This window comes from Corticium candelabrum, chromosome 4, assembly GCF_963422355.1.
Source record: "Corticium candelabrum chromosome 4, ooCorCand1.1, whole genome shotgun sequence".
NCBI classification, from domain to species: domain Eukaryota; kingdom Metazoa; phylum Porifera; class Homoscleromorpha; order Homosclerophorida; family Plakinidae; genus Corticium; species Corticium candelabrum.
In genome coordinates this window covers 2,621,431-2,649,334 of record NC_085088.1, presented here as the reverse complement: position 1 = coordinate 2,649,334, position 27,904 = coordinate 2,621,431, and the positions used below count along the sequence as shown (strand labels likewise).

Sequence of the window (27,904 nt, the reverse complement as noted above, 5' to 3'; positions counted from 1 at the left end):
TCATACACGTGGACAGTCACGTGGGTAGAGTTTCCAACGCATATAATTGCTATAATCACTTATTACAATCATTACTTTAATAATCAGATATTAAAATTATATCACTCTCGGCTATCAGTTGACACGTAAATAAAAGTAATCTGTACGTCTCTTCTGGGCAGACAGACACCCAACCTTGTCCTTTGCTGAAAAGAGGCACGTAGTTCTTAGTGACGAGTAGAGCCTACCAGAGAGAAGCAATTAGACAAGAAAACTTTCAACCAAACGATCAATCATCAGTATGATATATTCTTATCTACTACGTTGCTCGCCCAGTCCTCTACGTACCACACTACTTTGGAGTTCAACCTACTACATCACCTTCCACCAAATTTTTTTAAAAAATTTAGGAAGAAACATGCTCAGCTTAAACTACTTTGTTATTACAACAGCTGCCCTTACAAATCTTATAAATCGAGTCTTTTCGGTGCTTTCCGCTCTCTTCCCAATCGTCTTACTCCAGACGCCTCTGTTGGTTGCCTCTGCAGCTGCCTCGTGTCGTTTTTCAAGGTCTGTGTAGCTGAAGTGGATGTGCCAGCCTCTTCTTGAGCCTCTGCTTCCGGTTGAATCAGGATATTCCCGGTTGAGGGTCGTCCCATAGAAGCTAGATCACCAACATTCGGTTCTGTCTCTCCAAAATTGGATGTTGCTGAAACCTTCCCGTCGAGTAGTGTAGAGTTTGAAACTGGTTCTTCCAGCCTGTCCCGCACCAGAGAGCTAATGGTTCTCCTTGATTGATGAGTGTTGTGTCGCCGTTGTCTGTTGGACTGGGATAGCGTAACTTCAAATGATCCTGGTGGCGCCGCCAAATTTTGTTGTTCACTCCTTTGCATGTAAATGAGACAGGACCATGTTGGCCTATGATCTGTGCTGGGAGCCATTGTGGACCCCAGCCAAAATTTCGGACGTACACTAGTTGTCCCACGGTAAAACTCCGGTCATTCGCTCGAAGGTCGTGGTCTATCTTCTGCCTTGTCTGTTTTTGCAGGACGCCATCTGCCAAGTTCGGCTTGACTAAATCAAGAAGTGATTTTGGCCATCATCCCAGCAGCAACTCTGCTGGTTTTAGGCCCGTTGTGGTATGTGGTGTGTTAGGCATAGCCATCAACACCTTTTGTAGTTTCTCTGAGAAGGTCTGTCCTTTCGTTTTCCTCAGTCCTTGTTTTATGGACTGCACCGCTCGCTCTGCAAGCCCATTAGTTGCGGGATGGTATGGAGCAGATTTTAGATGCACAATGTCATTCGATTTGCAGAACAGCTCAAACTCCCCACTGGTGAAACATGAACCATTGTCTGATACCAGAGTATCTACTACGTTGCGCGCCCAGTCCTCTACGTACCACACTACCTCGGATCTTCCAAACTACTACAATCAGTCTGGCAATTAGTTGGATTCAGTGTATGCTGTACAGTGTACAATTAATTAACTTAATTAATTAAAATGCACAATGGCATGATAGAGGTCTCTGAGGAAAGATGGTTCTACGATTGTTCATCTTGTTTTATGTCATGTGACAGTTAGTCTTGATTATCTGTCTTTTTAAGTCTGTTGAACTCACCGAATTTCCTGTACCAAGCCGACGCAGAGTGATCCGTGCTTGATCATCCTCCGCAATTTCAATGTGTTCCACACAATATTCTGTTAGTGTTCGATCCGTTGATTGGGCGTATTCTGTTAAATTGTCTATTGTCATAGTTTGCACGGAAACGATTTGGCCGGTCGGCATGGAAACACTGGAATTTGGTCGAAACAATTCGGTTGGCGGTGACCATTCGATCTCTTCTGGTTGAGCTGGTGCAGGGCTCGGCAACAGTTCGTCAAATGCTCGCAATCTTGCAATTTCTAGAACGAAAGAGATCACGGTAGCTAGATAATTGATTTGTGCTACACTTTCAGATCTGAATAATTAGTTGAATAACATAACAAAAATCGCGTAGATATTGATACGTGTTACCAGCTGCAGTGTGAACCAAACAACAAGATGTAATAGTTTGCTATAGTATACATAGTTAGAGGTATACAATAAACTTACTAGGGTCACTCAATGCATCTGTATCAGACGACGAAGAACTGTCTTGCGACATCAGATCTGTAGAGAAAGCTTAGATGAGTCTTTAGTTTCCATCTCACAATTGCTCGTGCTAGCAGTAAATTCAATTTCTCTGAGTGACATTGTAGTCTAGTGATAACGTTTAGTTTATGAAAAATAAACACCTTTCTTTGTTAGAGGTACTGCAGTCGAGAGTTCTCTTCTTGACAGACTGACATTAGCAGAGAAGCTGACTGTAGAAATTACTAGATCACTTCAATACTAGTATATATATATATATATATATATATATATATATATATTTCTTGTATGCAGTTAATTAAGGAATTCCCATGCACTAGCTCTATCTAGACCATCAAAGAAGCTAAGTAGTTTTCTGGTTTGTCGCTAGCATGGCCACGCTCAACATACGGTTCAAAGTGTATCAGAGGAAACACAAGAAGAAACATATGAGCGTGATCGCAACACTTTGTACGGCAAATAGAGACATGTATTCTTGGAACTGAATTCCTACGGCCATGCACACTATACGGTATCCCTTGACGTCGATCAGTCTGCCAGTCTAGAGATCTGTTCTGAAACGTTCTAAATATGAGTTGTTCATGTTCAGTGGCAACGTGTACGTATCTATAGCAAACAGCCGAGTCACGCTGTCCGGAATTGGTAGATACGCACTCTCTAGAGACTCTTAATTTACCTCATGCAACGTCTTAGGACAGAATATCCTCAAGGACAGTTAGTTAATAAACACAGACTCACACAATGATGATCGCAACAAAACAAGAGAAACAAAGCAGGGGACTCGTCGCCTAGACTAGTGGTTTGGGTAGAAAGAAAACAAACCGTCGGTGCTATGTCAGTCAGTCTACTCAATTGTGTGTTACCTGCGGTCTCGTTCGCTGACAGTTAGAGCCGTGTTGCAGTGAATCGCTACTCTTTGAGCTGCAGACCTGCTTCGACTTGCCTGTGTAGGGGGATGGCCCTCTGTGGTTACGCAATCCGGACGTTGAGCAGACGTCATTGAGAACGGGCGTTTTGAGCGCTCGAAACACCACCAGTTGTGTGTCTTGAGCAAAATTGTACGCGAATACAATGCGTTTAGCATTCAGAACCTTCGATTGCTAACGCTTCGTAGCTATTTGGCCTGGAAATTGCAGTAGGTCGCGTGACCGACGGTAGGCGGAGTTAACACACCCACGTACTTAGTCGAAACGCATGCGCAGCAATATTTATATGTCGGTAGGCGACGGTATTGCCACGGATACGCTGTTGCTATCCTCGCGTCCACCGAGAGCAAAGGAAGGCCTAAGTAAAAATCATAATTCACACGTAGAAATGGCACGTACGAACGGCACGTAATAATGACACCTAGACATAGAAATAGTATTACCAGCGAAACGAAGAAACGTTTGTAGAGTAGGTGCTTGTGGTAGCAGACAGTAAATGTGTCCAGTCTACTTTAAAGCATCATGCTCTCTCCTGGAAATGACCTTTTGAGAGAAACCATTTAGCCCCGTACAAGAGCTCTCCTTTACTGCTGTCCTTAATTAATTAATAAATAATCCTAAACAGTTTAGCCATTCTACGTGAATGAATGCTAAATTAATTAATTAACATATCTAGCACATTAATTACACTGAGGATGGTGATGATAGCATTCACCTCTTCCAATCAAGTAAATGGTTTAGTTTATTTATTAACATGTGAATGACAACTCAAGTAAAGGTGATAAACGACGCACACAAGTGATCCAAGCTGACCTACCACCTGTCATTAACCCTGCATGGCATGATCGATAAGACCCCCACTTAACTTAACTCCCTGGCGAGCTGATGTAAATTTTAGTTTGTGTAGGATAGCTTCTTAATACACAGGTTTCAGGTCTACGGGACTAGGAATGTGACCCCCGACAGCGAAACGCTCCACGAGATAAACAATCAGTCAAACGTTGAATAACGTTTATTTCTAGAAAACACAGAGTCTGCAGTCACATTAATTAATTAAACGAACGCAACACAAGAGACTAGACACTAGTAGCACGTTGATCGTGTGGCCTAGCGCGTGAAGCATTCTAATTCGGAAGCCTGACTCGATCGTTCCAAACATCAAAACGAATTATAGTTACTACCTACATTGTACCAGTCCTGAGGCGGTGGCGACGCATCCAATGCAGACTGGATCAAAGATCTAATTTCTCACGACGATTTGACACGCCGATATTGTATACGAAACATGTCCTCTAGCGGAATGCACTCTAGAGATGTTTTTCATATTACCCGGTCCATCATGCACTGCTTGTCAAACACCAGCTGAGATTGCTGGTGGCTGGACATTATTCCAGGTCATCACAACCTGCAGCACTTACAGAAAACAGTGCTTCTGGGATCTACTCGGATCCTTCGTAAAGTCATGTCTTCTTTCTAGACAGCCGTGATGGTCTAAGTACTTCTGAAGCAGGGTTTGCTTCCGGTACTTGTAATAGACTTTACAGACCAGACTGATCTGGTTGAGCACGACAATAATAATATATTTCAATTCGCATCCAGATAGGACACAGAACTCTCTGGAGTAACAACAAGCAAGAACCACACAGACAATTTAGTAACAGACATTGTAAATACGTCCTATAGCTATACAAGTGGATGAATACCATGCGAAACTGTTATACCTCCCACTAGGATACAAACTTCAACAGAGTATTAGTATCACTACAGACAGATCGTAATGGCAAACGTTTCGCTGTACATACCAGAGACAGGTAGGACATGTTTGTTGACTACAACACTACAACTGCCAGCAGTGAAAACATGCTAAAATAAAAAATATGAGTGCAAGAAGAAGAACACAGTGCGACTGATATGCAGCTCACTCATACGTGATTAGTGCAATCGTTTAAGTTAACTGATGACGCCTCCAGCTAAACACACCCGTACAGTTCAATGACTTTGACCTCTGGGCTGCGGTAATGAAGCCTCTAGCACAAATCGCCAAGAACTGACTAATTAATTAATTAATTAAACAGAATCACGTTCAGTCTAGAATCAACGACAAGAAAGAGCTGCAGCGGTCAGAATTAGAGCGCGAACGCGGCAAACACAACCACCACCTAGCTATTCGTTTCCGTGAAGCAGCGGACTGCTCGACAATAGATATGCACGTCAATCATTAAGTTATTTAATAGCATCGATTAATTAATTTGCAATGATGCTACAAAACACTCTCGCTAAGCGAAACTCGCGTCAGTCGTTCTCAACTCGCTTGCTCGGACATTGTCGCCTCGATGGAACTCACCGCTCGTCTCATCGGAGTCTGCGCGACGATAGCACTCGTGTGCTTCACACCAACACAATCGTCGTACGTCACATCGATTCTCGCCACTTGCACTAGCTATAGACCCTATATATCCTCTGTTGTATAGCTGCGCTGTCGACACTGTTAGCAGCCATTGCAAATCTCTAGTGCCCGGACAGAGTACGACATCGCTTGCAGTCCGTGACTACCATGGGATAATTTACATCTACTCTCCCGGTCACACGGTGGCGACCGGTTGGACTTACCATCACGACCATTACTGTCACTGGATTGTAACGTGTAGTGCTAACTCGACCGTCTACGTCAAATCCAATCTCTATCCCAATTCGGATAGAGTCGAAGTGAACGCTTGTGCTACCAGCACGACTCACGGAGATTACGTCAAAGTCAAGGTGGGATACACGACGGACGACACGATCTGTGATAAAGGTCCGAGTCAGGGATACTACTACCAACGCACCAACTCCAATGCTGCGGTTGTTGAATTCAACAGCGACTCCAGCCATTCTAACAAGGCTGGCATGTTCGTCATGGTTCACGGTAATTGAGACATTTACAATTCATAAAACTATTGAAAAACCATAAACATATGCATATATATATATATATATATATATATATGTCTTGTCTGGGTGTACAGATATGATGTTCGGGACGAAACGAAAACGAGAATCAGATGATTCTCTGGCAGACAACAACATTCAGGTGAGAAACGCTTCGTTCAAATCTTTCAATTAATAAGAACGCATTTACGCATGCACGAGTCGCTTTAATTCTGATTTCAACCTGATTGTGTTGCAGCTGAATCGAGTGGAAGAAATGCTGGTTGACATTGGGATAAATGAAAACGCTCGATTCTATTGTGATAAGGATTGGGCGAGACCCTTCGTCGACCACGGCTGCACGTGCGACGGTATCGACGTCGAAACTACCGAGTGACTCCATAGACAATCACTTAGATTCTAGAGTTGACTGCTGCACGTCTTTGCAGTTTAGTCCTAACGTTATCTCTAAGAATGTAAAGCGTTGTTCTATTCTGCTGACTAGTGATATCATGTAGTTGTGTAGACAATAAAAAATATATGTCATAGAGTTGTTGTATTCGAATTTCTGGGCCTCACTTAGACTGCATGAGACAGTTTAATACCCAACGCAACTTTGAAACGCGTAAGTAAAAGTCATTGTTTGCATGGTCTCTCATATGGAGCCCTGCACCTCGTGACTATACATAGCTATATAGGTACTGTACACGGTAAAGACTCATACAGAGTCAATGTCGTCGAAGTCTAGTTCGAGTGTGTAGATACACGAAATTACGTCGTCATTGCAAACATATACAATAATAACGATTGTAGCAGAGTCTGTCTATTCCATAGCTTACTGGGCCGCCAAACTTACACTGTACATGTACACTATAGTGTAATAGTACAATACATTTTGATGGCAACTGTAGTCTTTGCACGCACACTACACACTCGTTTTTCCTGAAACAATATACGAGTTCCTCTAGTAATTACTCACTTAGCGATAGATATACAATATATAGATACAGCTACGAGCATTGTTTGTATATCACACACCGCGCGCGCGCACACGCACACGCACACACACACACACACACATGCGCACTCACGCACGCACGCACACGCACACACACACACACACACACACACACACACACACACACACACACACACACACACACACACACACACACACTGGATATAGTGCTATTATAGTTGCGTCCTAGTGCAACACAGTTCTATAGAGAAGATGTAGACAGTGAGTTGTATAGAACCTACACTCAGCTGGTAATCAAGGTTGGACATTACCCAAAGCCAGACAACTTTACTAAACAAAGCAAAACTAGACCTAACTTGTTGAGCAAGATACCAAGCAAACACCTAACCAGCTAACCAGCATGGGGCTTGCATATTCAATCTAAATTTCTTTTAGTCAATAGCAAGCAAGCATGTGTCATAATACGTAGACAGCAGGCTTGCATTGTGACCGCCAGACCACCGGTGTGATAGTAGCATATCAAAACTAATTGTACACTCAAGCCACACAATAACAATAACAAGCACCTTCACCTCTCACCAATGTTGACAAACAGTATATATATAGCCCTTGAGCGTTATACAGTTGACGGCATCTGGCAACTCATTTATAGGCTATGATATGATGCCTACAGCCACATAGCAATGTCAACGTGTTTTGCTGTCATATGCAAGCATGCACCTACAGGATCTCAATTTTCTCCAAATGTTCCCAACATTATGATGACAACATGAACGTTAATTAAATAACTAACTCATAGCCTAGAGACAATCACAGAGAATCAGATAACATGAAGTCTCTTAATACCTTAACAGTTAAGTCAACACGTCATGAGATTGACACAAACACTCATGCCCTCTGCACTGTTTGTAGTAACCAAGATGCGTCTTGACCTGATGCTGTAAAGGCACTACTCTCTGTGTGTCACAACCCTCTGGCACTCGTATTCTATTGACATCATAGGAGGCCACACAAACTGGTGTTTTGATGTCCTGCTAAGTGTTTCCCACCATGGTGTTGATTGGAAACCCCTCCAAGGTCAACGTTTGTATCATACAACGGAATGTATAATGACACAAATATGTCAGGTACCGTTGATTGCTTTCCCCTGACGTGCCAATCCCCCATGATGAGTTAACTGACGCATATCTATCTGTTCAATTTTCACAACAATTGCACTCTCCATCGACTTCAATATCTGAATGACGAACAAAACGCGGTCACGCCTCAGCCACTGAAAAAGGATATAAGAAGCTGATAGGAGCACAAGATTTCAGTATCTGACTGACTTCGACAGAGTTCAACGTCTACGAGCAAAGAATTCTATGATGTCTTCTTTCATCTATATTGTTGTTGTCTTGGCACTAGCATTGGCCTTCAGAGCAACAAATGCTGCGTGAGTAAACGTGTTCTCCTTCTCTATGCTTTCTTCACATTTCAATGACATTTGCTCTACAGAACTGGAACGGTCGAATGTATGGACACCCAAACACATGCTATCCTAGATTACCACAGTGGACCTCTGCAACCTGGTCGTGTGATCATAGTCGGAAGCCCAAGGAAGCCTAGTGATGTTTCTACCTACAGACCAAATACAAAGTGCATATGGACCATCACTGCTACAGGAAACACAATGCTGGGCGCCTTCTACATTCCCCGTCTCCAATTGGATGCACCAACGGGTGTATGTGGACCACTCGCGGAAGATAGAATTGCCATTAGAAAAAACTATCATGACAGTGATTACCACTATCTCTGCGGAGAAGAAGGTGAACGCAGTCTGGTGTACACTATGCAGCACCAATCAACACTCGAGTTCACAGCAGACTCTCAAAGCCAAAGTGATGGTTTCTGGGGTTTGTTCTTTGAATATGGTAAGATGCTGTGCTGTGCTGACTTGACTTAATAAGACACATTAACGTCTTGTCATTGGCTGTATTTCATAGATGCCAACAATGGCGACAACAGCACAGAGAATCCCGAGGATCAGGATGAGCCAATGCTTGTAAGTATAGTATACTAGACCTACACCACTAAGCTCGTTACCAAATAAACAGCCACATCAACACAACATGCACATCACAAAGAAACACATTATGTGCTTATGCAAACCATCCAATGGTTTTCAATAGGAGTAACTCACACATACTTCTCCCCTAAACATTTGACACCTCTAAACTATAATTACTTGTGTTTCAGCCTCCTGAGGAGATCGTTATTCTTGATCAACTGCTTGTTCGTGGAGGGCGTCATGCTCTTTGTCAATCTTGTGCTGCCAAGCAGTATCTGGGTGACAGCATCTTTGGCTGCCTCTGTCCAGGTTACAATTCTACCTGCACTAGACGACGTCGTCCTACACTTCGCCCCACATGGCTGCCCACCAGAAATCCGACACAAAGATCAACAACAGAACATTCAGAGTAGACAACTGCAATAACTCTTAGAATATACAGACAGTAGTTGACTCAGTTGTATTGCTTCTTTAGTACAGTACCAGTTTTATTGTACAGATTGATAGCTTTTAATCACGCAATGTCATTAGATAATTAGCTTTAATTAATTAATTAATTAATTAATGGTATACTTTGCAAATAGATCATTATACAAATACAACACACTCCAACCTTAAACTGACTTCTTGCTTCTGCCACTACTGTACATCTCTATTCTACCTTATTCAAGTCACTACCATTCTCATTGTTCAGCCAACCCTAAACACATCATAATCAATCACTTGTCTAATGTATGATGTTACCTGCACAGCAAACATGCAAGAAATAAGAAGCACACCACAATAATGTTAGCATAAATAAGAACAATGGCTATCAGATGATTGAATACAAACAGTAGAGTTACATCCCACATACTGACACGCAGTAACTGGGTCTCAATTTAGAAGCCTGCATGTTTACATTTGCCTGCACTGTCACTAACCCTAACCTCAACACAACATAAACGGCTCACATTACTTTGTTCACCTAATGGCAATAACATGCATCTTACAAGCAACTCATTAACATTTAGATCAGTGACCTCAAAAATCAGTGATAATAATCAATACATACAGCCAATATAGATGACCAGGCTGATAGACCATTCCATAATGTAATCATGCTAACAGTACAATCATGTGGACCATTAGATAAAGTATGAATATAGAGTTGATTAGTCACAGTCATGCTACATATGGTGTACCGTGCAGAACCCAAACAAAACATCTATTTGAAACTACTCCAAAATTGCGTTCAAAACAGAGTCACGTGACCTACAACGCAGATGGCTAAATATAAAGCAGAGTCAGGTGACCTACAACGGAGATGAGTAAATATTTGGTCACAAGTAGGCCTGAACGTACTTCCTGTTAAGTTACACAGTTCAGCGACGTGGTAACAAACTATATGTGCACAACACAATTTTCACTGAATGGCAATAGCCTTGGAACTTGTCAGTCAAATGATAGTAAACAATAAATGTATCAATACGATATTGTTTGCGTACACCTCTATCATATTCCAATCAGACAGTCTAGTATACAATGACAGCAAAACAGTACTCCACAGTATCATGCAAACGTGACCACGTCAAACATTCAACTGTCAAAAACAAATAAGAAAGCACAAAGAACACAAAATCGTGTGGCTTCACTAGACCCCATGCCAATTGCCACTGATACTGACTGTTCATTCAAGAGCTCCTCAAACCTGCCACTTGATTCACAATAGAGTTTCCAAAATCAAACAGTGAACAAAATTCCAAACAGAATTTTTCCAAATTCAAGCTGTCCAAAGAGGTCTGGTCTATCAAGGTCCACGAGGGTCAAGGTCAATCGAGCTGTCCAGAGACAAACGTCAGATCGATCAAGGTCCAGGAAGTTCAAGGCAGTTGAGCTATGCAGAAACATTACATCAACACAACATCAAAACCCCATTAAACCACAGCACCGGTATCAACCAGTCTCATAACACACTGACTTGTTTTCTACTCCCGCACTGAATGAGTCATGAAAACTAATGGTACAGCTTCATCGTAGAAGCATCATTGCGTCGATACTTAATCCAATTAAATCGGGTGATACTATAAAATGGAGCTAACAGCCCGATTTAAGTTAGTCATCAATCAGCTGCTTCGTTGCTATTTCATCTGCGATGGATATCACAACTCATCTAGTTCGAGTTTTCACTGCAGTAGCACTGCTGTACTTCATCACAACAGAATCAATGTATGTCACAAATTTCTACAAACACATATCAATGTAAACAACTTTGTGTTGTAGTTGTAGCGTGGATCAAAAAAACAGCAAATGCCACTATCTATCCGGACAAACGACGCCACTGATTCTCTTCAATGTCAGCCATGGCGTCGTTGCCATGGGCTCTCCTGGACACACACTCAATAATAACTGGAATTACTATCACAACCACTATTGTCAATGGATCATAACGTGTAGTAACAATGCGATCGTGTATGTCAAATCCAACTTGTATCCCAACACAAATAGCATTGATGTGAATGCCTGTGCTACTACCTCGACTCATGGAGATTACGTCAAAGTCAAAGTTGGAACCACAATGGATGACACAATTTGTGATAAAGGTCCACACCAGGGTTACTACTACAAACACGTACAATCGAATGTATTAACAATCGAATTCAACAGCGACTCCGCCAATAGTAACAACATTGGAATGTATGCCATTGTTCATGGTAAATTCCGGCAAAGAGACTGTGTATTCAAACGTGTTTAGAATGTTGTGCGTGTTGATGTTGGTGTAGATGTGGCGTTTGGCTCAAAACGAAAACGAGATGACAACCCTTCACAGGCATGAATCAACTCATTCAGATTACTTTTAGACAAACTCTTTATACAAATGAGTTCCTAAAATGCAACAAACACGTACCCCACACTATCCACTCCATAGATCATTACTTTCCCTCTTGATTAATACATTTTCTGATTCATAACTTTTGTTGCAGCTTAGTCAAGTAGAAGAAATGCTGGTTGACGTAGCAGCAAACGACAACGCCCGTTTCTATTGTGGCAAGTCATGGGCGAGACCATACGTCGACCAAGGCTGCACATGCAGTGGCATCGACGTCAAAGACCAGGGAGTGACAAGAAGCCACAAGTGAAACAAAAGGAATCAGTGCAGAAATGAATACCCAAACTGAGATACACGTGACTAGCAGTTGCATGGAGTAGATGTAGAGTAGAAAGTCATGGTTTTAATAAGTAATAGAAAACATTGCTTGTAATCAGTCTACCATCAGATGTATACATAAAACACAATAAAGTTTGATATAACACAGACACTGATTGGTCTTCCAAATGCGCTAGAAGATTGTATAATATCTAAGTATCACACACACAAATCCTATGCAAAAATTGCATTCTAACACATGGAGTGCATATCTTAGTCATGAATGAATGCAATAAGGCCAAGACAACATCAGATTTTGAAAACGTTACAAATCAAAAAGAGTTCCAAACTCTTGCTAGCATGGAAATTGTTGTAAATTAGTTCAACAGAGTAAACAATTGACTTTCAAGAACAGTCAGCATACTACGCAAAGGCTAGTCAAGAAACTAAAAAACTAAAAGTGTGTGTGTGCGTTTGTGTGTGTGTGTGTGTGCATGCATGTATCTGTGTGTATGCACGTGTGTGTGTGCACGTGCGTATCTGTGTGTATGCACATGTGTGTGCACGCGTGTGGATGCGTGTGTGTGTGTGTGTGCACGCGCAAGTGTGTGTGTGTGTGTGTGTGTGCACGCAAGTGTGTGTGTGCGTGTGTGTCCCCACGCAAGTGTGTGTGTGCGTGTGTGTCCCCATGTACACCACTGCTAATACCTCCACTGGTATTCCGATCTTATCAAGTAATTATCAAGTAAGCACACAAGTCATGCACACTGATCAATTCCACTCCATACACAGCCGAAAAATTGGGTGTACACAAGCACATATTTTTCACTAATGTGTAGGCATGATCTGGCAATTCTACACTGACAAGCTCAAGATCTTTGTTGCAAGCACCAACAACATTGTCTCAATGTGAAGCAAAACAAACTATACACATGGAGCAAATAGACAACAGACTAAGTCTTGATACGTCTGGATGTTGACACTGAGTGTATCAAGAAGTCAATACATCTGGATACACTAGAAGTAGTTTAATCAGAAACCACAAACAATCCACCCGCACACGAATTCCCCCACCCAACGAGAATCCCTGCAATGCTAATCCATATGCAACATGATCTACTTGTGTAAGTCGGCTCTATCAGGCCGCGTCTCCACTGATTAATTACAAACTAAAACGATTGAAAACGACCCGTTTCGATTGTACTTTCCACCCGCACTAAATGACCTAAACATAAACCGCGTTTGCTAACCCTGCTTTGTATTGGGTTCAGGAAAGTGGTTTCAGGTTTAATGATTCCATGCCGAGTAAGTTCAATGATCGTGACGGCATCATGAATAAGTTTAACAATTACGTGATGCCATCACGATACGTTTTCAATTGGTAGGTACGTGCTGCCGTCACAGAAACTGGATTTGCCCCAAATAGCTGCATGATACCATCATGAAGTTCAACAATTACGTGTTGCTATCACAAAGGATGGATTGGTCTAATATACCACCACACAGATTCAAGACCTCAAAGTCCACAGGACACACTCAAGTAACTGGTTTAAGGTAGAACTAGTGGATTACGGTCTTACGTACCATTTTGAATTAAGAATACATGATGGCCACTCCCATCCCCAAGCAGTAGAGCATCTATTTAAACTGAATCGACTTCGAAACAGTTCAGTCTCTCAAGTGCTCAGAGTTCAACTGACTTAGCAACGAATTTCACGATGTCATTTTCATTTATCGTTCTCGCTGTCTTAGGAGTGACATTTGACTTCCGAACAACAGATGCTGCGTATGTAGACGTGTCCTCTCTTGCCTTTCTTTATGTTCTAGTGCTGTTATCCTCTATCTTGCAGAACTGGAACCGTTGAATGTCTGGACAGCAAGACACACGCTGTCCTAGAATACCACACAGGACCTCTTCAGCCTGGTCGCGTGATCATGATCAGAAGTCCAAGAAACCCTCTTGATGTTTCTACTTACAGACCAAATACAAAGTGCATATGGACTATCACGGCTGCAGCAAACAACATGAGAGGTGCTTTCTACATTCCTCGTCTCCAACTGGATGCACCCACAGGTAACTGTGGCCCACTGGCAGAAGACAGAATTGCCATTAGAAAGAACACGGGTGACCGCGATTACGTCTATCTCTGTGGAGAAAAAGGGGAACGAAGTCTAGTGTATACTATGCAACATCAGTCAACACTAGAGTTCACAGCAGACTTCGAAAGCAAGAGTGATGGCTTCTTGGGGTTGTTCTTTGAATATGGTAAACTGCTAAGCAGCCATGCTTATCAACTACTACATACTAATGTATCAATATATTCTGCCTTGCAGATCCTAATACTGCCAATAATAGTGACACAGACCAGGATCATGATGAACCAACACTGGTGAGTAGTAACACACACGCACGCATGCACACACACACACACACACACACACACACACACACACACACACACACACACACACACACACACGCATGCACACGCACACACACATCCGTTCAGTCCGACAGTCCTACTTGACCTCATAATCCCTCCCACTTGACCCCTCATCCACCCACTTGACCTCATTACAACATACCACTTAATTACACAACCATCTTCCACCACTAACCACAACACAAACAGACGCTGCCCACATGCTCATGCCACAACCAACTACAAACACCAACTCATCTAAACTACACTCCAAACCATTTAGACACCATACAATAACAACACACAGTCTGCCTTCAACACTACACACAAACGTAGCAATCAATAAGCTCTATCCTTCATTAAAACCCGACTTTTGTTTCAGCCACCTGAAGAAATCAACATACTCAATCAACTGCTCGTCCACGGTGGCCGCCATCAGCTTTGTCAATCGTGTGCAGCCAAACGATATCTCGGCAACAGCATCTTTTCCTGCCTCTGTTCCGGTTATGACACAACATGCACTAAACAGCGACCTACAAGACGTCCCTCACTGCGTCCTACATGGTTACCTACACGAATGCTCACACAGAAAGTGACGCAACAAAGTCCAGCAGACAATTGAAAGTAGATACTGAGATATATATTTGACTATTGCTTCAAGTTGTTGTGTATGTACAGTTGACAATATATTAATATCAGGTATCAATCACACGTGTAAAAGCTGGTTTACAGTAACTTACGCAAGCCGAACATCAGCCCCGCTTTTACCATCAACGTAGTCAGACGCCGAAACTTATTGATTTACAGTAACATGTGACATTGTCTGAGCACAACCCAACGTCCTAGCAGCTGCGAAGTGTTTGGCTTCAAAGGTCGTTCTTAGCGCACGTGAAGCAAGTAGCTGCTGTTAATGTATGCCTCCCTACCAAGATTCCTGCTTTCACTTGTTGAGATCATCTTCCATGTTAGACAACTGGATCATGTGAGGGAAAGTGCGACAGCTGATTGGTAGTTAGAAACCAAACTATTTCCGGTTTACGTTATGCTGACGCTCAAATAGGATTCGGGTCTAGTCCAATGTCTTGACTCTGGCCAGAATGTAGCGTCTCGGTGAAAGATGTTAACACGTTTACAGTAGGATGCTGACGTTACGTTGGCAATACGCTGGGCTGATGCTCGGCTTGCGTTAAGTTACTGTAAACCAGCCTTGAGGAACCAATTAGTTTAAGTGCTAATTAGTATGTTAATTGGTGGTTATATTATAATAACAAAATACAATTAACTGCAGTATGCTATCAGCTCAGTTGTTGTCTGGACTTGTATGTAGCCTACGTTGTATTGTCTGGACTTGTATGTAGCCTACGTTGTATGTTCTGTCCGGGATCTCTTATCGTCTCCACTCACCTCGTCTAGTCGATTCAATCCAATACAGTCTGTTCAGTCAAAATGTAGAGATGAGTACACGATTATCCATACAACCTAGAGAGTACGCACACGACAGTTAGTACAACACAGGCACTCGTATATCAATTACATACGATCTGATCTCTTCATAGAATATACAAAATGTACGGTTTGCAACATAATTATACAGACTCTCTTGGCGCCAACCTTTTAGCGGCTGTCTGCCAGACATTCCCTTGCTTTCAGCTATCAATGTTTAGTGCGACCGCCACCGTTTGCAATACACTGATCTAGACCCTTATCATAATGCCTAAAATAGTTTTTGATATCAATTGCCTAAGACCCTCCCACACGTTTACTATCTCGGCTTCCAATTCAGTCTTGTTCATTGGTTGCTTCTTCTCTACTTCGCGTTTCATCCAACTCCATAAATTTTCTATTGGAGTCCGGTTCGATGAGTTGACAGGACGTTCAATAACGTGAACGTTTCTGCTAGCAAGAAACTCGATCTTTCGTTCTTCTAGACCTGTCAGCTGGTGCACTGTCCTGTTGCCGCCTCCAACCATCGGGATAGAGAGCGTTTGCAGTTTCAAACAAACACTCGTCCTAGGATGGATTAATAGAGTCGAGTGGAGATTCTTGCTAAATCCATTACCGTTTAGTTTTGTTTCGCTTTTCGTAGCAACAGATGTTGGGTTACTGTCTACAGGAGCCCAAACAGGGGCAGCCAACTGGTGCTTTGGTGCCAGAGGCTGATCTTGGGCACCAAGCAAGCAAAGATTTGGCACCAAGGCTGGAATTAAGCCACACCAGCAGATGGTGACGTCACGACTAGCACTGTGACTGAAGAGTGATTTCGTGAACACAAGGCATTGCTAATGTCATGTGTCTGTGTGCCTGCCTGCCTTGCCTGTCTGTCTGCATGCATGACATGTACTGGTGATATAATCAGTATGTATCATGCTGATAGATACTACATACATACATGTGCATGTATGTATCAGGGCTCGAAAAATAGGTCATCAAGTCGACATTTGACGAGTTAAATTTACAACTGACGACTAACGTTCTAGTCTAGGTCGTCAGTTTGTGATGACTTTCTCAGTATGCAGGCGGATAACCGTGGTGTACTGAAACATGCGCCGCTTTGACGCTCACATTCAGACATTTGCCGTACAATGACATGTACATGTAGTATGGACTGCCAGCAGTGCGCCGTATGTTGACAAACTGCTCATATCCCGGATAACGAAACTGGGCGTGCAAGAGCCATCTCAGGATTCTGACAAAGTAAAGGCATGAGTTTGTGACCAGGGAGCAGTGGAGATAATAGTAAATCCTGTAGGTCAAAATAGGTAGATATGATTTAGTAGCAAGAAACGAACAACTTTCACAATGTGATATGTGGAAGTCTGGTCAAAACCCCACCTTGTTTTGACAAAGAGAGGTGGTATGCGTTTAATCACTAATTCAATTAGCTATCACTATTGTCTTTCTTGCCTCCTTAAGATGTCTAGCTCTGCAAAATCTAGCACGTCGTATCCATTGGCTCAGCGGTAATGTTTATGTCAGTTGCATGCCATTGTGGGAATACTGCGCTGTATGCTTGCACTGCACTGGAAACTCGTCAAATAACGACAACTAGTTGGACCAATTTTTCAAGCCCAGACATGTATGTACGTATATGTCTAAATGTATTTCTGTACGTACTACAGTATGTGTGTATGTACTATGTAGATGGATAAATAGCCTCAAACCAGTTGTGCAGGTGTATCCACGTGGGTGTGTCATTTCCACTGGGCACCAGGATGCGTTCCTGGTGCCACACCAGGATGCGTTCCTGGTGCCACACCAAGGTACCACCAGCCTTATCCAAACTTGGCCACCCCTGCCAAATACGACAAGAGTTATGATACAAGTGGAAGGTGAACTCGTCACTAAAGATTGTGTTGTGGCAGCTGTCATGGCGACGGCACAGACACCACTCCAGTCTTAGACATTTAGTTGATGACAATGATCTAACTCAGCTGTGTACTGACTCAGGATAGATGCTCTTCAGACCTCTCAACTTTTCCTGCACCAAATTGTGAGATTGTCTTTGAAATGACCACGCGCATTAAACGTGTCCAAAGTAGGCGTGGCTTATCCTGCGTCAGCAGATTTTAGTGCAAAACAGCCGAAACAGCTTACGTGTTGGCCTCGCTTTATATTTCCATGCGCAAAGTCTTCGCCTTGAACTTCCAAACGTATATATATATATATATATATATATATATATATATATATATATATATGGTACACTTACTGCAGGGGTAGATACCCCGGATACCCAGATACTAGCAAATGCAAGCTGAGCTGTATTTAGAATCTAGTTCAAAGAATCTGCTATGTCCAAGGCTAACCGTAACGGGTCTCCGCAAAGCAACTATCGGAGTGTCTCACGTACAGTAAGCTCGTCGTGAGAAAGAACTAGCAATTGTGAGATCGTGAGACATGCCCGTAAATCGTGAGAGTTGAGAGTCCTGGCTCTTGTATGTATAACATGCGTTTCTCGCTATTTGGTTCGTTAGGCTGTAGCTATGTTCTAAATTTACGCGGTTTTTGGCAAGACTGTATGAAACCGCTAGAGTCTCGCACAAACTGTATAGAGAAGACGTTGCCAGAGCTCACCAGAAACAATGCAAACGATGTGAAGAAGCCTTCTTTCAACAATTCCCACAACCCGCCGAACTCCTCTTCATCTATAGACTGATACACTGTACAAAACAAGTAGACAGTTCCCGCATTGACTGCAAAGAACCTATAGACAGCAGCTAATCGCACCACGTGATCATGACGTCACAATATCATGAACGCTCACAGTGCGAGTCCTACGATGCCTTTCAACGCCACTAGGCCCCATATAAAACCTACTATCACCGACAAGAACTGCCTAAGCCAGTAAATGACGTCCAAAAAATCATCCTAAACGCAAAATGATGTAAACGAAACGAGACGACATAGCTAAGTTTCTTGAAACACAAACCTTATCATCTTCAGCCTTCCAAACTGACTTAGGAGCTACTGCTCTTCTCCAGAGAGCCCACGCTTTCCCTAGATTCGGTTTCTTCATTAGATTCTGCGCATGCGCAGAAATATGGCAGGCAAGGTTGCGGGGGATTCGGAGCCGATCGATTTCTCGCCCGATTTTATTGCTATGGGCAAGAACTCGAAGACAATCGTGTGCGAACTGTGCAAGTGCAAGGTTCTAAAGCCGGGAATTGCCGAGCTTGTAGAGAAAGAGGTATATGAACATACGGGAACTTTGGCTAGTTTTCCTGACTGTTCAAATTGCTGGAGTTTGTAGAATGGGGGATGAATTCAGTGTTTCGTTCAGTTCGTCCAACTCAGACTCATCTAATGATTATATATAATTCATTGATTCTAACTGATAGAAATAAGTGAAACTATGTTGACTGTAGTTAGATAGATATTGACGTTGTAGACAAAGTCATGATTTTAGAATTTTTTTGAAAGAGTTATGAACATGACATCGTTGAATGAAGACACACACACACACACACACACACACACACACACACACACACACACACACACACACACACACACACACACACACACAAGATGCAGTTGTGACTATACTCATATCACTGCCACTGGTCCTACTGCCCCGAAATACTATTTCCCTGTTGTCTGTTTAGTTTATAATTTTTATCATTTTTAATTGATTTCATTATAGCTAGAGTTACCACACATGAAGAAACAACCAGGCAGAGATGATCCAGCTGCTGGAGAGAAGTTGACCGACTTCTGGCTTGTCTCCAACATGTACCACTTCGAAAACGTTGGTTTCTCTAAGCACGTAGGCACAATCCGATTTCTTTTGTGTGCTGATTGTGAGATTGGGCCGATTGGGTGGCACGACACTGGTGATAAAACTAAGTACTTTGTGGCAGCTAATCGAGTGAAATATCTTTGAACAATGATGGACTAGGAGGTTTTTCAATTACATTAGTTATTTGTATGGAACTATTGAATGACTTGTGAATGTAGCTATTGTGAGCTTCATGTTTATATGATACTGATCAGTGAGTTTAGAAATTTGTCATTTCAATTACAAACAGGTTAATGTGTTTTGATTGGTGCTGCCGATCTAGAGCCATGAAGGGAGGCTGTAAGACAGCTATGCAGGACATACATGTGTATATGGTGGATATTGATTACACACACACACACACACACACACACACACACACACACACACACACACACACACACACACACACACACACACACACACACACACACACACGTGATTATAGTGACATACTGTTATGTGAGTGTTTACTTTTGTTTTTATGTGTACTCTTGCTTTTACCAGAAAGAATGCCAATGGTGCCTTTAATGACATACATGCGACAGAAAACCCTAGGAGAAGACTAACTGCTTAATTAATTTTAAAAATGAATCTATCTGTGCTTGTCTCTGTGAGTGTCTGTCTGTCTGTGTTAAAATCATCGAGTGACCTTTTGAAACCATGAACAACTCTTTGATGTCATCTGTCTGTGTCTGTCTGTCTATCTGTCTCTCTGTCTGTCTGTCTCATATGGCTCTACCTACCTATTTATGGATGGCAACTTGCCACTTGTTTGCAACTTATACAAGTGTCTACACCATTGTGAGGCAGCACTACTGTGCCTTGCTGAAGAAACGATACGTTATATCAGCAAGGCTTTATCTGCTGGTCATCAATCTTAGCAAACTACTTGCATGTACACAACTGATCTAATACATTTAGTGTGTGTGTGTGTGTGTGTGTGTGTGTGTGTGTGTGTGTGTGTGTGTGTGTGTGTGTGTGTGTGTGTGCGCGCGCGCGCGTGTGTTTTGCAAAGTTGTAATTGTAATTTCATGACAAACCTTGCAAATAAACGACAGGGAAGGTACCGGAAGTAACAGACACGCCTACTACCGCGCCCACGTCGATGGAGAAACGCATGATTCGCGAAGGTAGAGGCTTCCATCTCGCCTCCGAAGAGTCACTAGTAACCGTCCGCATCAGCAGACTTATACAACGACAAGACGCGCTCGAATACGACGTGAACGTGTCGGAAAACGACGTGCAAACCGACGTCGTGTGCGGATCTCCTCCAGACAACACACTCACATCCAACTGGCTACACGACTGTATACAAACAATGAAACCCGGCGAGGTAAGCCAATTCAAAACGCCACCAGACGTACACACAAACAGTACAACATCAATGAATGAGAGTGAGAGCATCCCCGGATACGAACTCGAACTCATCTCACTCAAACGAGTCGACGACGTCTGGAAATGGCCGTCCGAGAGGAAACTCGAGAGAGCGAGGCAACTGAAAGCGAGAGGCGTCGACTGTTACCGAGCCGACGACATGAGAGCAGCAGAGTTGAACTTCAGTCGCAGCCTCCGCTTCATCATCGCAATCGGAGAGCGCGAAGCGAGCGAGGAAATCCGGCGCGAGGGACGAAATCTGCGCTGTGCGTGTTATCTCAATCTTGCCGCGTGTCAGTTGAGTCGGAAACTGTACACGCATGTGATTGAGAATTGCAGCAAGGCGTTGGATATTGAGCCTCACAATGTGAAGGGGTTGTTCAGGAGAGGGAGGGCGTATGTCGGTGTGAGTGACTATGGTGTGGCGAGAGAGGACTTCAGACTGGCTTTGTCTATTGAACCGAATAATAGAGCTATAAAAGAGCAGATGGTATTGCTAGAGTCAAAACAGAGAGAGAGAGATGCCGAGTATCGAAGAGCACTCGGTAAAATGTTTTCTAATCAACATTGTTCTTAGGTCATCATCCAATTGATTGATTGATATATATTGACTCGTCCATTAATTAGCACTAGTGAGGAATGTCGATGAGTTGCATCGGTTTCAAGTCGGGCGAGACGTTGAATGCGCATCCGGTTTGTTCCTTGATGTCGTCGATGGTCACGCCGTCGAATAATTCTGTCAGCATGAGACCCTTGTGGGAATCGACTTGGAACACACACAGCTCGGTGATTATTTCGTCGACGCACATCTTGCCCGTGATCGGCAGTGAACACTCACGCACGATTTTGTGCTTGCCTTTCGCGGTGTGCTGCATCGTGACAATGACCTTCGTATGCTTGCTGTGACTCGCCACCAGGTCCATCGCGCCGCCCATTCCCTTCACCATTTTCCCCGGAATCATCCAGTTGGCTAGATCGCCACTCTGTGACACCTGCATTGCTCCTAGAATCGATAACTGAATGTGTCCACCTCGGATCATCGCAAACGACTCGTCGCTTCCAAAGAACGAGCCGCCAGGAATGACGGTCACCGTCTCCTTACCGGCATTTATGAGATCGGGATCGATGTCTTTCTCTTCAGGGAAAGGCCCCAGACCTAGTAATCCATTCTCACTGTGTAGGAAAACTCTCATCCCTTTCGGAATGTAGTTGGTTGCGTGGGTTGGAATGCCGATCCCGAGATTAGCATACATGCCTTCTTTAAATTCGAGTGCTGCTCGTCGGGCAATTCTCTCTTTGACTGGATCGAGATCGCTTTCCACTTCGTGTCCTTTAACTGTACGTCTCTCAATTGGTTTTTCAAATTTGGTACCTTTGTATACTCTCTGTACGTATATGTTGGGAACGTGGACGTCTTCGGGTCTGATCTCTCCGGCTTCGACGATCTCTTCCACCTCTGCGATGGTGACACGTGCCGCACGAGCCATTGGATCGTTGAAGTTCTTAGCCGATCGACGAAATATCACGTTGCCTACTGTGTCAGCCTTCCAGCCTTTAATGAGGGCAAAGTCTGCGTGAATTGCCTCTTCCATGACGTAATGTCTACCGTTAAATATACGTGACTCTCTTCCTCTGCTTGCTTTTATGACTTTGCCATGGCTGTCGTGTATCATTGGCTCTCCACCGCGATGAACTAGAGTTCCGTATGCAGTTGGAGTGTAGAATGCTGGGATGCCTGCACCCGCTGCTCTGATTCTCTCGGCTAGAGTTCCTTGTGGTGTCAGTTCAACTTCCAGTTCTCCGTGGAGAAATTGGTGCTCAACCTGTGGGCTTTCTCCCACATACGATACGGTCATATAGCTGATCTGATGAGTAGAAAAGAAATGGTTTGATAATTTCAATGTTTAATACCGAGAAAAACAGTTAAACAGAGAACAACCAGAAAAACAAACAAACACAGACAGACAGACAAACAAGCAAACATACGAAGTTGAAATAAACACAGACAGACAACCATATACGTATATAAACATTAACAATTAACACACTAACAGACAGGCAAACAAGTAAACATACAAACACAGAGACACACAAACAAACAGACAGACAGACAAACACAAACAGACAGACAGACAGACAGACAAACATACAAACAAAGACAAACACAGTGACAGACAAACACAGTGACAGACAGACAGACAAACAAACAGACTATTAAATAAACATGCATACAAGCAAACAAACAAACACAGACACAAAAACAAACAAACACATAGACAAACATACATACAAACAGACAAACATACATACAAACAGACAGACAGACAGACAGAAATTCAACAACCAAACAGACAGACACACAACTCAACCGACTTGTCTTCCAGCAGCCAGCACGCCCACACCGGCATGATCAGTACCCGCATTACTCGTTATCACCGACAAATCCCTCGCTCCGCGACGAGACAAGGCAGCAATGAGATTCTCCGGTATCCCACACACACCGAACCCGCCGACCATCACACTCGCACCATCACCCACATCACACACAGCATCATCAGCAGACTCGAAGAACTTGACTGACATGAGAGATGTTGACGCTGAGAAATGTCGATTAAAAGAGCATAGAGTAGAAGGTCTAGAAGTTAGTCGACAGAACGTTCTGACTGCAGCCAACATGCTGTGTGCGCTGAGAGACTGGAAATGACTGGTAGTGACTGGTGTAGACACTAATAAATGGGTGAACAAGGTCTCTCTAAATACGGCTTCAGCCTCGCGCAATCAGACACAAGAGATAGTGATCACGTGCCATCACGTCACTATTATGTTATCTCTTGTGGATGGTGCTTATCTCTTGTGTCTGGAATGGACGGTGCTTGTTTTTAGACATTTTAGGTTGAAGCGTCTGTCTGTCTGTCTGTCTGTCTAGCTGTCTGTCTGTCTGTCTAGCTGTCTGTCTGCCTGCCAAAGAAATATATTTTCATAAATCGGAACTATTACAGGCTAAATCAAACTACGCAACTCTTAACTGTCTGTCTGTCTGTCTGTCTGTCTGTCTGTCTGTGTCTGTCTGTCTGTCGGTCGGTCTGTCTGTCTGTCTGTCTGTCTGTCAATACATATATTTTCAAACATTGAGCTATTATACACCATCTAAGCAAAGCAACTAAATACTGCCCAAGCCAATAGGGCTTGGTTCTGTCTGTCTGTCTGTCTGTCTGTCTGTCAATACATATATTTTTCATAAATGAACTATATAGCACCAACGCAATAGCTAATCTACGTGTCCGTTACATCTAGTACATACATGAAAACTGGCTAAAACTACAATGCACACTCTAAACGCACTAAATACACATACACATTATGACTAGATGAAAGGGACCTATGATCCCGGTCTATCTGTCTGTCTGTCTCTCTCTCTCTTATTTCACTATTGAACACAAAAGTCTGTCTGCCTGTCCGTCAATACATATTACTTCCTATACAAGACATTATTACAGTCTACGCTAAAAATCAGCAAGTTCTAAGTCTGTCTGTCTGTCTGTCTGACGGTTTGTCTATCTGTCTGTATGTTTGTTTGCCTGTCTGCAGCTGTCTCATCAATCTGTCTTTGTCTGTCTGTCAGTCAGTCTGTCTGCCTTGTCTGTCTGTAGTAATGACTTTCATTTTCTTCTTTTGTTGTACACTGCTAGTTGTGCACTTATGTATCCATGGCTTTTTTAGTAGTTCTGCGTCATAGAATTGTTCTATGTAGGCAGGGCCATATAGGTATGCCCGTATGTTGAAGGAATAAAACAAACTGTCTGTCAGTCAGTCACTCTGTCTGTCTGTCTGTCTGTCAGTCAGTCAGTCACTCTGTCTGTCTGCCTGTCTGTCTGTCTGTCTGTATGTATGTATGTATGTATGTATGTATGCACGTTTGTGAGCTTGTCTGTCTGCAGGTGTCATCCCTATCAATCTGTCTGTCTGGAACTGTCTGCATGTCTGTCCGTCAGTCGAATTGTCTGTCTGTCTGTATGTATCTTGTGTGTTTGTTTGTCTATCTGCAGCTGTCGTCTCTATTAATCTGTTTGTCTGTCTGTCCTCTGTCTATCTGCCTTTATATACGACTGATGTGCGCAGTAATGCCTTTCTAAGTAAACAAAATGTGTTATAGCAATCAAAGTTGCAAGCTTCTTCTTGTACACTTAATACTACACTCCTAAAGTATAATCTAACAATTTCATGTATAGTCACAAATTTAATCAAATTTGCACAAAATAATTAATTATTGTTGAGGTAACTGGTAAAAACTCAAATGAAGTATTTAGTATTGATCAAAATGCCAACAATAGCAAGCAAACGGCATCATAAACAAAGTATTACCAAACTTCTAGTGAGTCCCTTTCAAACGACACAAAGTACAGCACAAACCAAATGAAAAGCAATCGGCCATATTTACTACACACACACACACACACACACACACACACGCACGCACGCACGCACGCGCACGCACGCACGCACGCACGCACACACACACACACACACACACACACACACACACACACACCAATCAAGTGCACACAAGTTCAATACATGAGAGACAAGACCATATGTCAGTCTATTTACTCTACTACGTCAATGTCAACATTACAAGTTTCTGTTATATCTGTGACATGGACTTAACGTCCGTCGCAACACTGAACGAACATCCAGTCCCTTTCTGTACATCTTCCACTGTCACTCCATTGGCCAACTCGGTCAGCGTTAAACCTCTCTTCGCATCAACAGTGAACACACACAATTCGGTGATAATTTGATCAACACACGATTTGCCTGTCAGAGGCAGCGAACACGACTTGACGATCTTATGCTTTCCTTTCGCCGTGTGTTCCATCGTTATGACGACTTTCGTACCAGCAGACGCCACCAGATCCATCGCACCGCCCATTCCCTTGACCATCTTGCCGGGTATCATCCAGTTGGCCAAGTCACCATACTGTGACACCTGCATGGCACCCAACACCGTCAGATCAACGTGACCGCCACGAATCATAGCAAACGACTCATCACTGGCGAAGAACGAACTACCCGGCAACACGGTCACCGTTTCCTTCCCGGCGTTAATCAAATCGGGATCGACCTCGTCTGCAGTAGGAAACGGTCCCATCCCAAGAATTCCATTCTCGCTCTGTAGATGGACCGTCATTCCCTTCGGAATGAAGTTACTGGCAAGCATTGGAATGCCGATGCCCAAGTTTGCATACATTCCGTCGCGAAACTCTAAAGCCGCACGTCGAATAATCGTCTCTCGTACGGCATCCAACGAAACAACCCGGTCGTCCTCTCTACGAGTCGTCAGTCTCTCGATTTGTTTCTCAAAATGCAATCCCTTGAAGATTCGCTGAACATAAATATTTGGGACGTGAATGTCTTCGGGCGGGATCGTCCCAGCCTCGACGATCTCCTCAACTTCAGCGACTGTTGTGCGAGCGGCTCTCGCAATCGGCGGATTAAAATTTCTCGCGGTTCGTCTGAAAACCAAGTTTCCTTGAGTATCCGCCTTCCAAGCCTTAATCAATGCAAAATCCCCCATGATAGCTTCCTCCATAATATAATATCGTCCACCGAAATGACGCGTCTCTCTCGGCTCACTCTTAATCTCGACATTCCCATCACCATCGTACTTGATGGGCGCGCCCCCTTCATGAATCAAAGTCCCGTATCCGGTCTTAGTGAAGAAAGCCGGAATTCCCGCTCCGCCGGCGCGTATTCTCTCAGCCAGCGTTCCCTGGGGTGTCAACTCGACTTCAAGCTCTCCGCTCAGATACTGCCGCTCGAACTCGGCGTTCTCTCCCACATAGGACGAGATCATTCTCTTTATTTGCTTCGATTGCAGCAGCTTGCCGAGCCCGACGCCGTCAATACCGGCGTTGTTGCTCACTATCGTTAGATTACGGGTTCCGCGTCGTTGCAGAGCGTCTATGAGGTTTTCTGGGATGCCGCAGAGGCCGAAGCCGCCGACAAGGAGCGTGTTGTTGTCGTTGATTCCTTCCAGGGCGTCGTCGGGCGAGTCGTAGAACTTGACGGAGAGCGAGGTCGTTGCGGAGAGCGGACGTGAACGTCGAGCGAGCAGAAGCTCGGCGATGGAACGACTCGGACGTGCGAATCTGTTCACCTTGTGCATTTTGGCAGCAGGCAGGCTAACGCGCGTTGCATTTTGCATTCGAAGGCTGAACGCGCGCTTGTTGTAGATAATACAGCGCTAACGCACGTTAACACAACTAATAAAATAGTACAGTTATTAGATCAAACTTTATTAACAATTTTAAATCAATTTAATTGATTAGTAGCATGTTGTGATAATAATAAAAATTTAAATTAATTAATTAATTAATTAATCCATTGCTAGCTGATGTTTATGTACAAGGCACTACTGACCTTCAGGGACTCAACAGGTTAATTGACCAGCAGATGGTAAGACATGAACGCTATTAGATTGACATGACAATACAAAAACAACTTGTTTAAATTAATCGTACGTGATCAACTGCAGGATCGTGTGCAAGGTGTGTCATCATCATATTTCATGCTTAATGACCATCCTATCCTGGGGTGTAATGCTCTGTATTGCTTCCACTCTCATAATGTCTCTCATGTGATCGATTGCCAGCATCAGTATACGTACACCGCTTGCCACATACTTAATGGCAAGTGTCTAGAACATGACGTCATGAAACCAGAGAT

At 43.3% G+C, this 27,904-nt stretch overlaps 10 protein-coding genes across 16 annotated transcripts; 6 read left to right on the top strand and 4 right to left on the bottom strand.

Annotated features, from left to right (window-relative positions):
- Positions 1–25: 25 nt before the first annotated feature.
- On the bottom strand, positions 26–19,101 carry LOC134178252 (GEL complex subunit OPTI-like). Of its 6 annotated transcripts, none has more exons than XM_062645093.1 (5): positions 15,928–15,966; positions 9,587–9,673; positions 2,073–2,129; positions 1,599–1,882; positions 26–223 (listed from the first exon to the last, which is right to left on the bottom strand). In XM_062645093.1, exons 3-5 carry the CDS (start codon positions 2,122–2,124, stop codon positions 77–79), a joined length of 483 nt encoding a protein of 160 aa, XP_062501077.1. In that variant the 5' UTR covers positions 2,125–2,129; positions 9,587–9,673; positions 15,928–15,966; the 3' UTR covers positions 26–76. The 6 variants fall into 6 exon arrangements, 5 of the variants coding, with proteins under 5 accessions (XP_062501077.1, XP_062501076.1, XP_062501074.1 ...); XM_062645094.1 differs by lacking the exons at positions 26–223; positions 1,599–1,882; positions 2,073–2,129 and adding exons at positions 18,598–18,727; positions 18,788–18,891; positions 18,953–19,101 and having other exon boundaries at positions 9,586–9,673; positions 15,928–16,002; XR_009969608.1 differs by lacking the exons at positions 26–223; positions 1,599–1,882; positions 2,073–2,129; positions 9,587–9,673 and adding exons at positions 15,763–15,851; positions 18,598–18,727; positions 18,788–18,891; positions 18,953–19,101 and having other exon boundaries at positions 15,883–16,002.
- Positions 411–1,119, bottom strand: LOC134179145 (uncharacterized). Its single transcript, XM_062646039.1, has one exon. The coding sequence runs from the start codon at positions 918–920 to the stop codon at positions 447–449; it is 474 nt and encodes a 157-aa protein (XP_062502023.1). The 5' UTR covers positions 921–1,119; the 3' UTR covers positions 411–446.
- LOC134178249 (uncharacterized) lies at positions 5,251–6,504 on the top strand. Its single transcript, XM_062645085.1, has 4 exons — positions 5,251–5,444; positions 5,509–5,942; positions 6,043–6,107; positions 6,204–6,504. The coding sequence occupies exons 1-4, from the start codon at positions 5,371–5,373 to the stop codon at positions 6,339–6,341; spliced, it is 711 nt and encodes a 236-aa protein (XP_062501069.1). The 5' UTR covers positions 5,251–5,370; the 3' UTR covers positions 6,342–6,504.
- Positions 8,283–9,496, top strand: LOC134178250 (uncharacterized). Its single transcript, XM_062645086.1, has 3 exons — positions 8,283–8,836; positions 8,909–8,967; positions 9,162–9,496. The coding sequence occupies exons 1-3, from the start codon at positions 8,440–8,442 to the stop codon at positions 9,384–9,386; spliced, it is 681 nt and encodes a 226-aa protein (XP_062501070.1). The 5' UTR covers positions 8,283–8,439; the 3' UTR covers positions 9,387–9,496.
- On the top strand, positions 10,801–12,268 carry LOC134178727 (uncharacterized). The gene is made up of 4 exons (XM_062645614.1): positions 10,801–11,181; positions 11,236–11,666; positions 11,736–11,782; positions 11,937–12,268. Exons 1-4 carry the CDS (start codon positions 11,108–11,110, stop codon positions 12,090–12,092), a joined length of 708 nt encoding a protein of 235 aa, XP_062501598.1. The 5' UTR covers positions 10,801–11,107; the 3' UTR covers positions 12,093–12,268.
- On the top strand, positions 13,498–15,330 carry LOC134178251 (uncharacterized). 2 transcript variants are annotated; one of them, XM_062645089.1, is made up of 3 exons: positions 13,498–14,366; positions 14,435–14,490; positions 14,906–15,330. In XM_062645089.1, the coding sequence occupies exons 1-3, from the start codon at positions 14,036–14,038 to the stop codon at positions 15,143–15,145; spliced, it is 627 nt and encodes a 208-aa protein (XP_062501073.1). In that variant the 5' UTR covers positions 13,498–14,035; the 3' UTR covers positions 15,146–15,330. The 2 variants fall into 2 exon arrangements, with proteins under 2 accessions (XP_062501073.1, XP_062501071.1); XM_062645087.1 differs by having other exon boundaries at positions 13,498–14,490.
- Positions 19,064–20,083, top strand: LOC134178253 (guanine nucleotide exchange factor MSS4-like). The gene is made up of 2 exons (XM_062645095.1): positions 19,064–19,210; positions 19,667–20,083. The coding sequence occupies exons 1-2, from the start codon at positions 19,064–19,066 to the stop codon at positions 19,904–19,906; spliced, it is 387 nt and encodes a 128-aa protein (XP_062501079.1). The 3' UTR covers positions 19,907–20,083.
- Positions 20,084–20,913: 830 nt separating this feature from the next.
- Positions 20,914–21,768, top strand: LOC134178282 (peptidyl-prolyl cis-trans isomerase FKBP4-like). Its single transcript, XM_062645134.1, has one exon. The coding sequence runs from the start codon at positions 20,922–20,924 to the stop codon at positions 21,753–21,755; it is 834 nt and encodes a 277-aa protein (XP_062501118.1). The 5' UTR covers positions 20,914–20,921; the 3' UTR covers positions 21,756–21,768.
- On the bottom strand, positions 21,615–23,947 carry LOC134178281 (succinyl-CoA:3-ketoacid coenzyme A transferase 1, mitochondrial-like). Its single transcript, XM_062645133.1, has 2 exons — positions 23,552–23,947; positions 21,615–23,043 (listed from the first exon to the last, which is right to left on the bottom strand). Exons 1-2 carry the CDS (start codon positions 23,852–23,854, stop codon positions 21,808–21,810), a joined length of 1,539 nt encoding a protein of 512 aa, XP_062501117.1. The 5' UTR covers positions 23,855–23,947; the 3' UTR covers positions 21,615–21,807.
- Positions 23,948–25,361: 1,414 nt separating this feature from the next.
- Positions 25,362–27,358, bottom strand: LOC134178279 (succinyl-CoA:3-ketoacid coenzyme A transferase 1, mitochondrial-like). The gene has a single exon (XM_062645131.1). The coding sequence runs from the start codon at positions 27,342–27,344 to the stop codon at positions 25,821–25,823; it is 1,524 nt and encodes a 507-aa protein (XP_062501115.1). The 5' UTR covers positions 27,345–27,358; the 3' UTR covers positions 25,362–25,820.
- Between the last annotated feature and the right edge of the window lie 546 nt (positions 27,359–27,904).

Bases quoted from the DNA above. Each gene is read 5' to 3' on its own strand.
- LOC134179145 (XM_062646039.1), bottom strand. From the start codon at position 920: ATGGCTCCCAGCACAGATCATAGGCCAACATGGTCCTGTCTCATTTAC.
- LOC134178252 (XM_062645093.1), bottom strand. From the start codon at position 2,124: ATGTCGCAAGACAGTTCTTCGTCGTCTGATACAGATGCATTGAGTGAC. The intron at 1,883-2,072 runs GTAAGTTTATTG...CTTTCGTTCTAG, and splicing joins AGATGCATTGAGTGACCCTA to AAATTGCAAGATTGCGAGCA. The intron at 224-1,598 runs GTGAGTTCAACA...TCTCTCTGGTAG, and splicing joins GGCTTGGTACAGGAAATTCG to GCTCTACTCGTCACTAAGAA.
- LOC134178249 (XM_062645085.1), top strand. From the start codon at position 5,371: ATGGAACTCACCGCTCGTCTCATCGGAGTCTGCGCGACGATAGCACTC. The intron at 5,445-5,508 runs GTACGTCACATC...TCTGTTGTATAG, and splicing joins TTCACACCAACACAATCGTC to CTGCGCTGTCGACACTGTTA. The intron at 5,943-6,042 runs GTAATTGAGACA...CTGGGTGTACAG, and splicing joins CATGTTCGTCATGGTTCACG to ATATGATGTTCGGGACGAAA.
- LOC134178250 (XM_062645086.1), top strand. From the start codon at position 8,440: ATGGACACCCAAACACATGCTATCCTAGATTACCACAGTGGACCTCTG. The intron at 8,837-8,908 runs GTAAGATGCTGT...TGTATTTCATAG, and splicing joins GGGTTTGTTCTTTGAATATG to ATGCCAACAATGGCGACAAC. The intron at 8,968-9,161 runs GTAAGTATAGTA...CTTGTGTTTCAG, and splicing joins ATCAGGATGAGCCAATGCTT to CCTCCTGAGGAGATCGTTAT.
- LOC134178727 (XM_062645614.1), top strand. From the start codon at position 11,108: ATGGATATCACAACTCATCTAGTTCGAGTTTTCACTGCAGTAGCACTG. The intron at 11,667-11,735 runs GTAAATTCCGGC...ATGTTGGTGTAG, and splicing joins AATGTATGCCATTGTTCATG to ATGTGGCGTTTGGCTCAAAA. The intron at 11,783-11,936 runs GCATGAATCAAC...CTTTTGTTGCAG, and splicing joins GAGATGACAACCCTTCACAG to CTTAGTCAAGTAGAAGAAAT.
- LOC134178251 (XM_062645087.1), top strand. From the start codon at position 14,036: ATGATCAGAAGTCCAAGAAACCCTCTTGATGTTTCTACTTACAGACCA. The intron at 14,491-14,905 runs GTGAGTAGTAAC...CTTTTGTTTCAG, and splicing joins ATCATGATGAACCAACACTG to CCACCTGAAGAAATCAACAT.
- LOC134178253 (XM_062645095.1), top strand. From the start codon at position 19,064: ATGGCAGGCAAGGTTGCGGGGGATTCGGAGCCGATCGATTTCTCGCCC. The intron at 19,211-19,666 runs GTATATGAACAT...ATTTCATTATAG, and splicing joins CCGAGCTTGTAGAGAAAGAG to CTAGAGTTACCACACATGAA.
- LOC134178282 (XM_062645134.1), top strand. From the start codon at position 20,922: ATGATTCGCGAAGGTAGAGGCTTCCATCTCGCCTCCGAAGAGTCACTA.
- LOC134178281 (XM_062645133.1), bottom strand. From the start codon at position 23,854: ATGTTGGCTGCAGTCAGAACGTTCTGTCGACTAACTTCTAGACCTTCT. The intron at 23,044-23,551 runs GTCGGTTGAGTT...TCTACTCATCAG, and splicing joins TGCTGGCTGCTGGAAGACAA to ATCAGCTATATGACCGTATC.
- LOC134178279 (XM_062645131.1), bottom strand. From the start codon at position 27,344: ATGCACAAGGTGAACAGATTCGCACGTCCGAGTCGTTCCATCGCCGAG.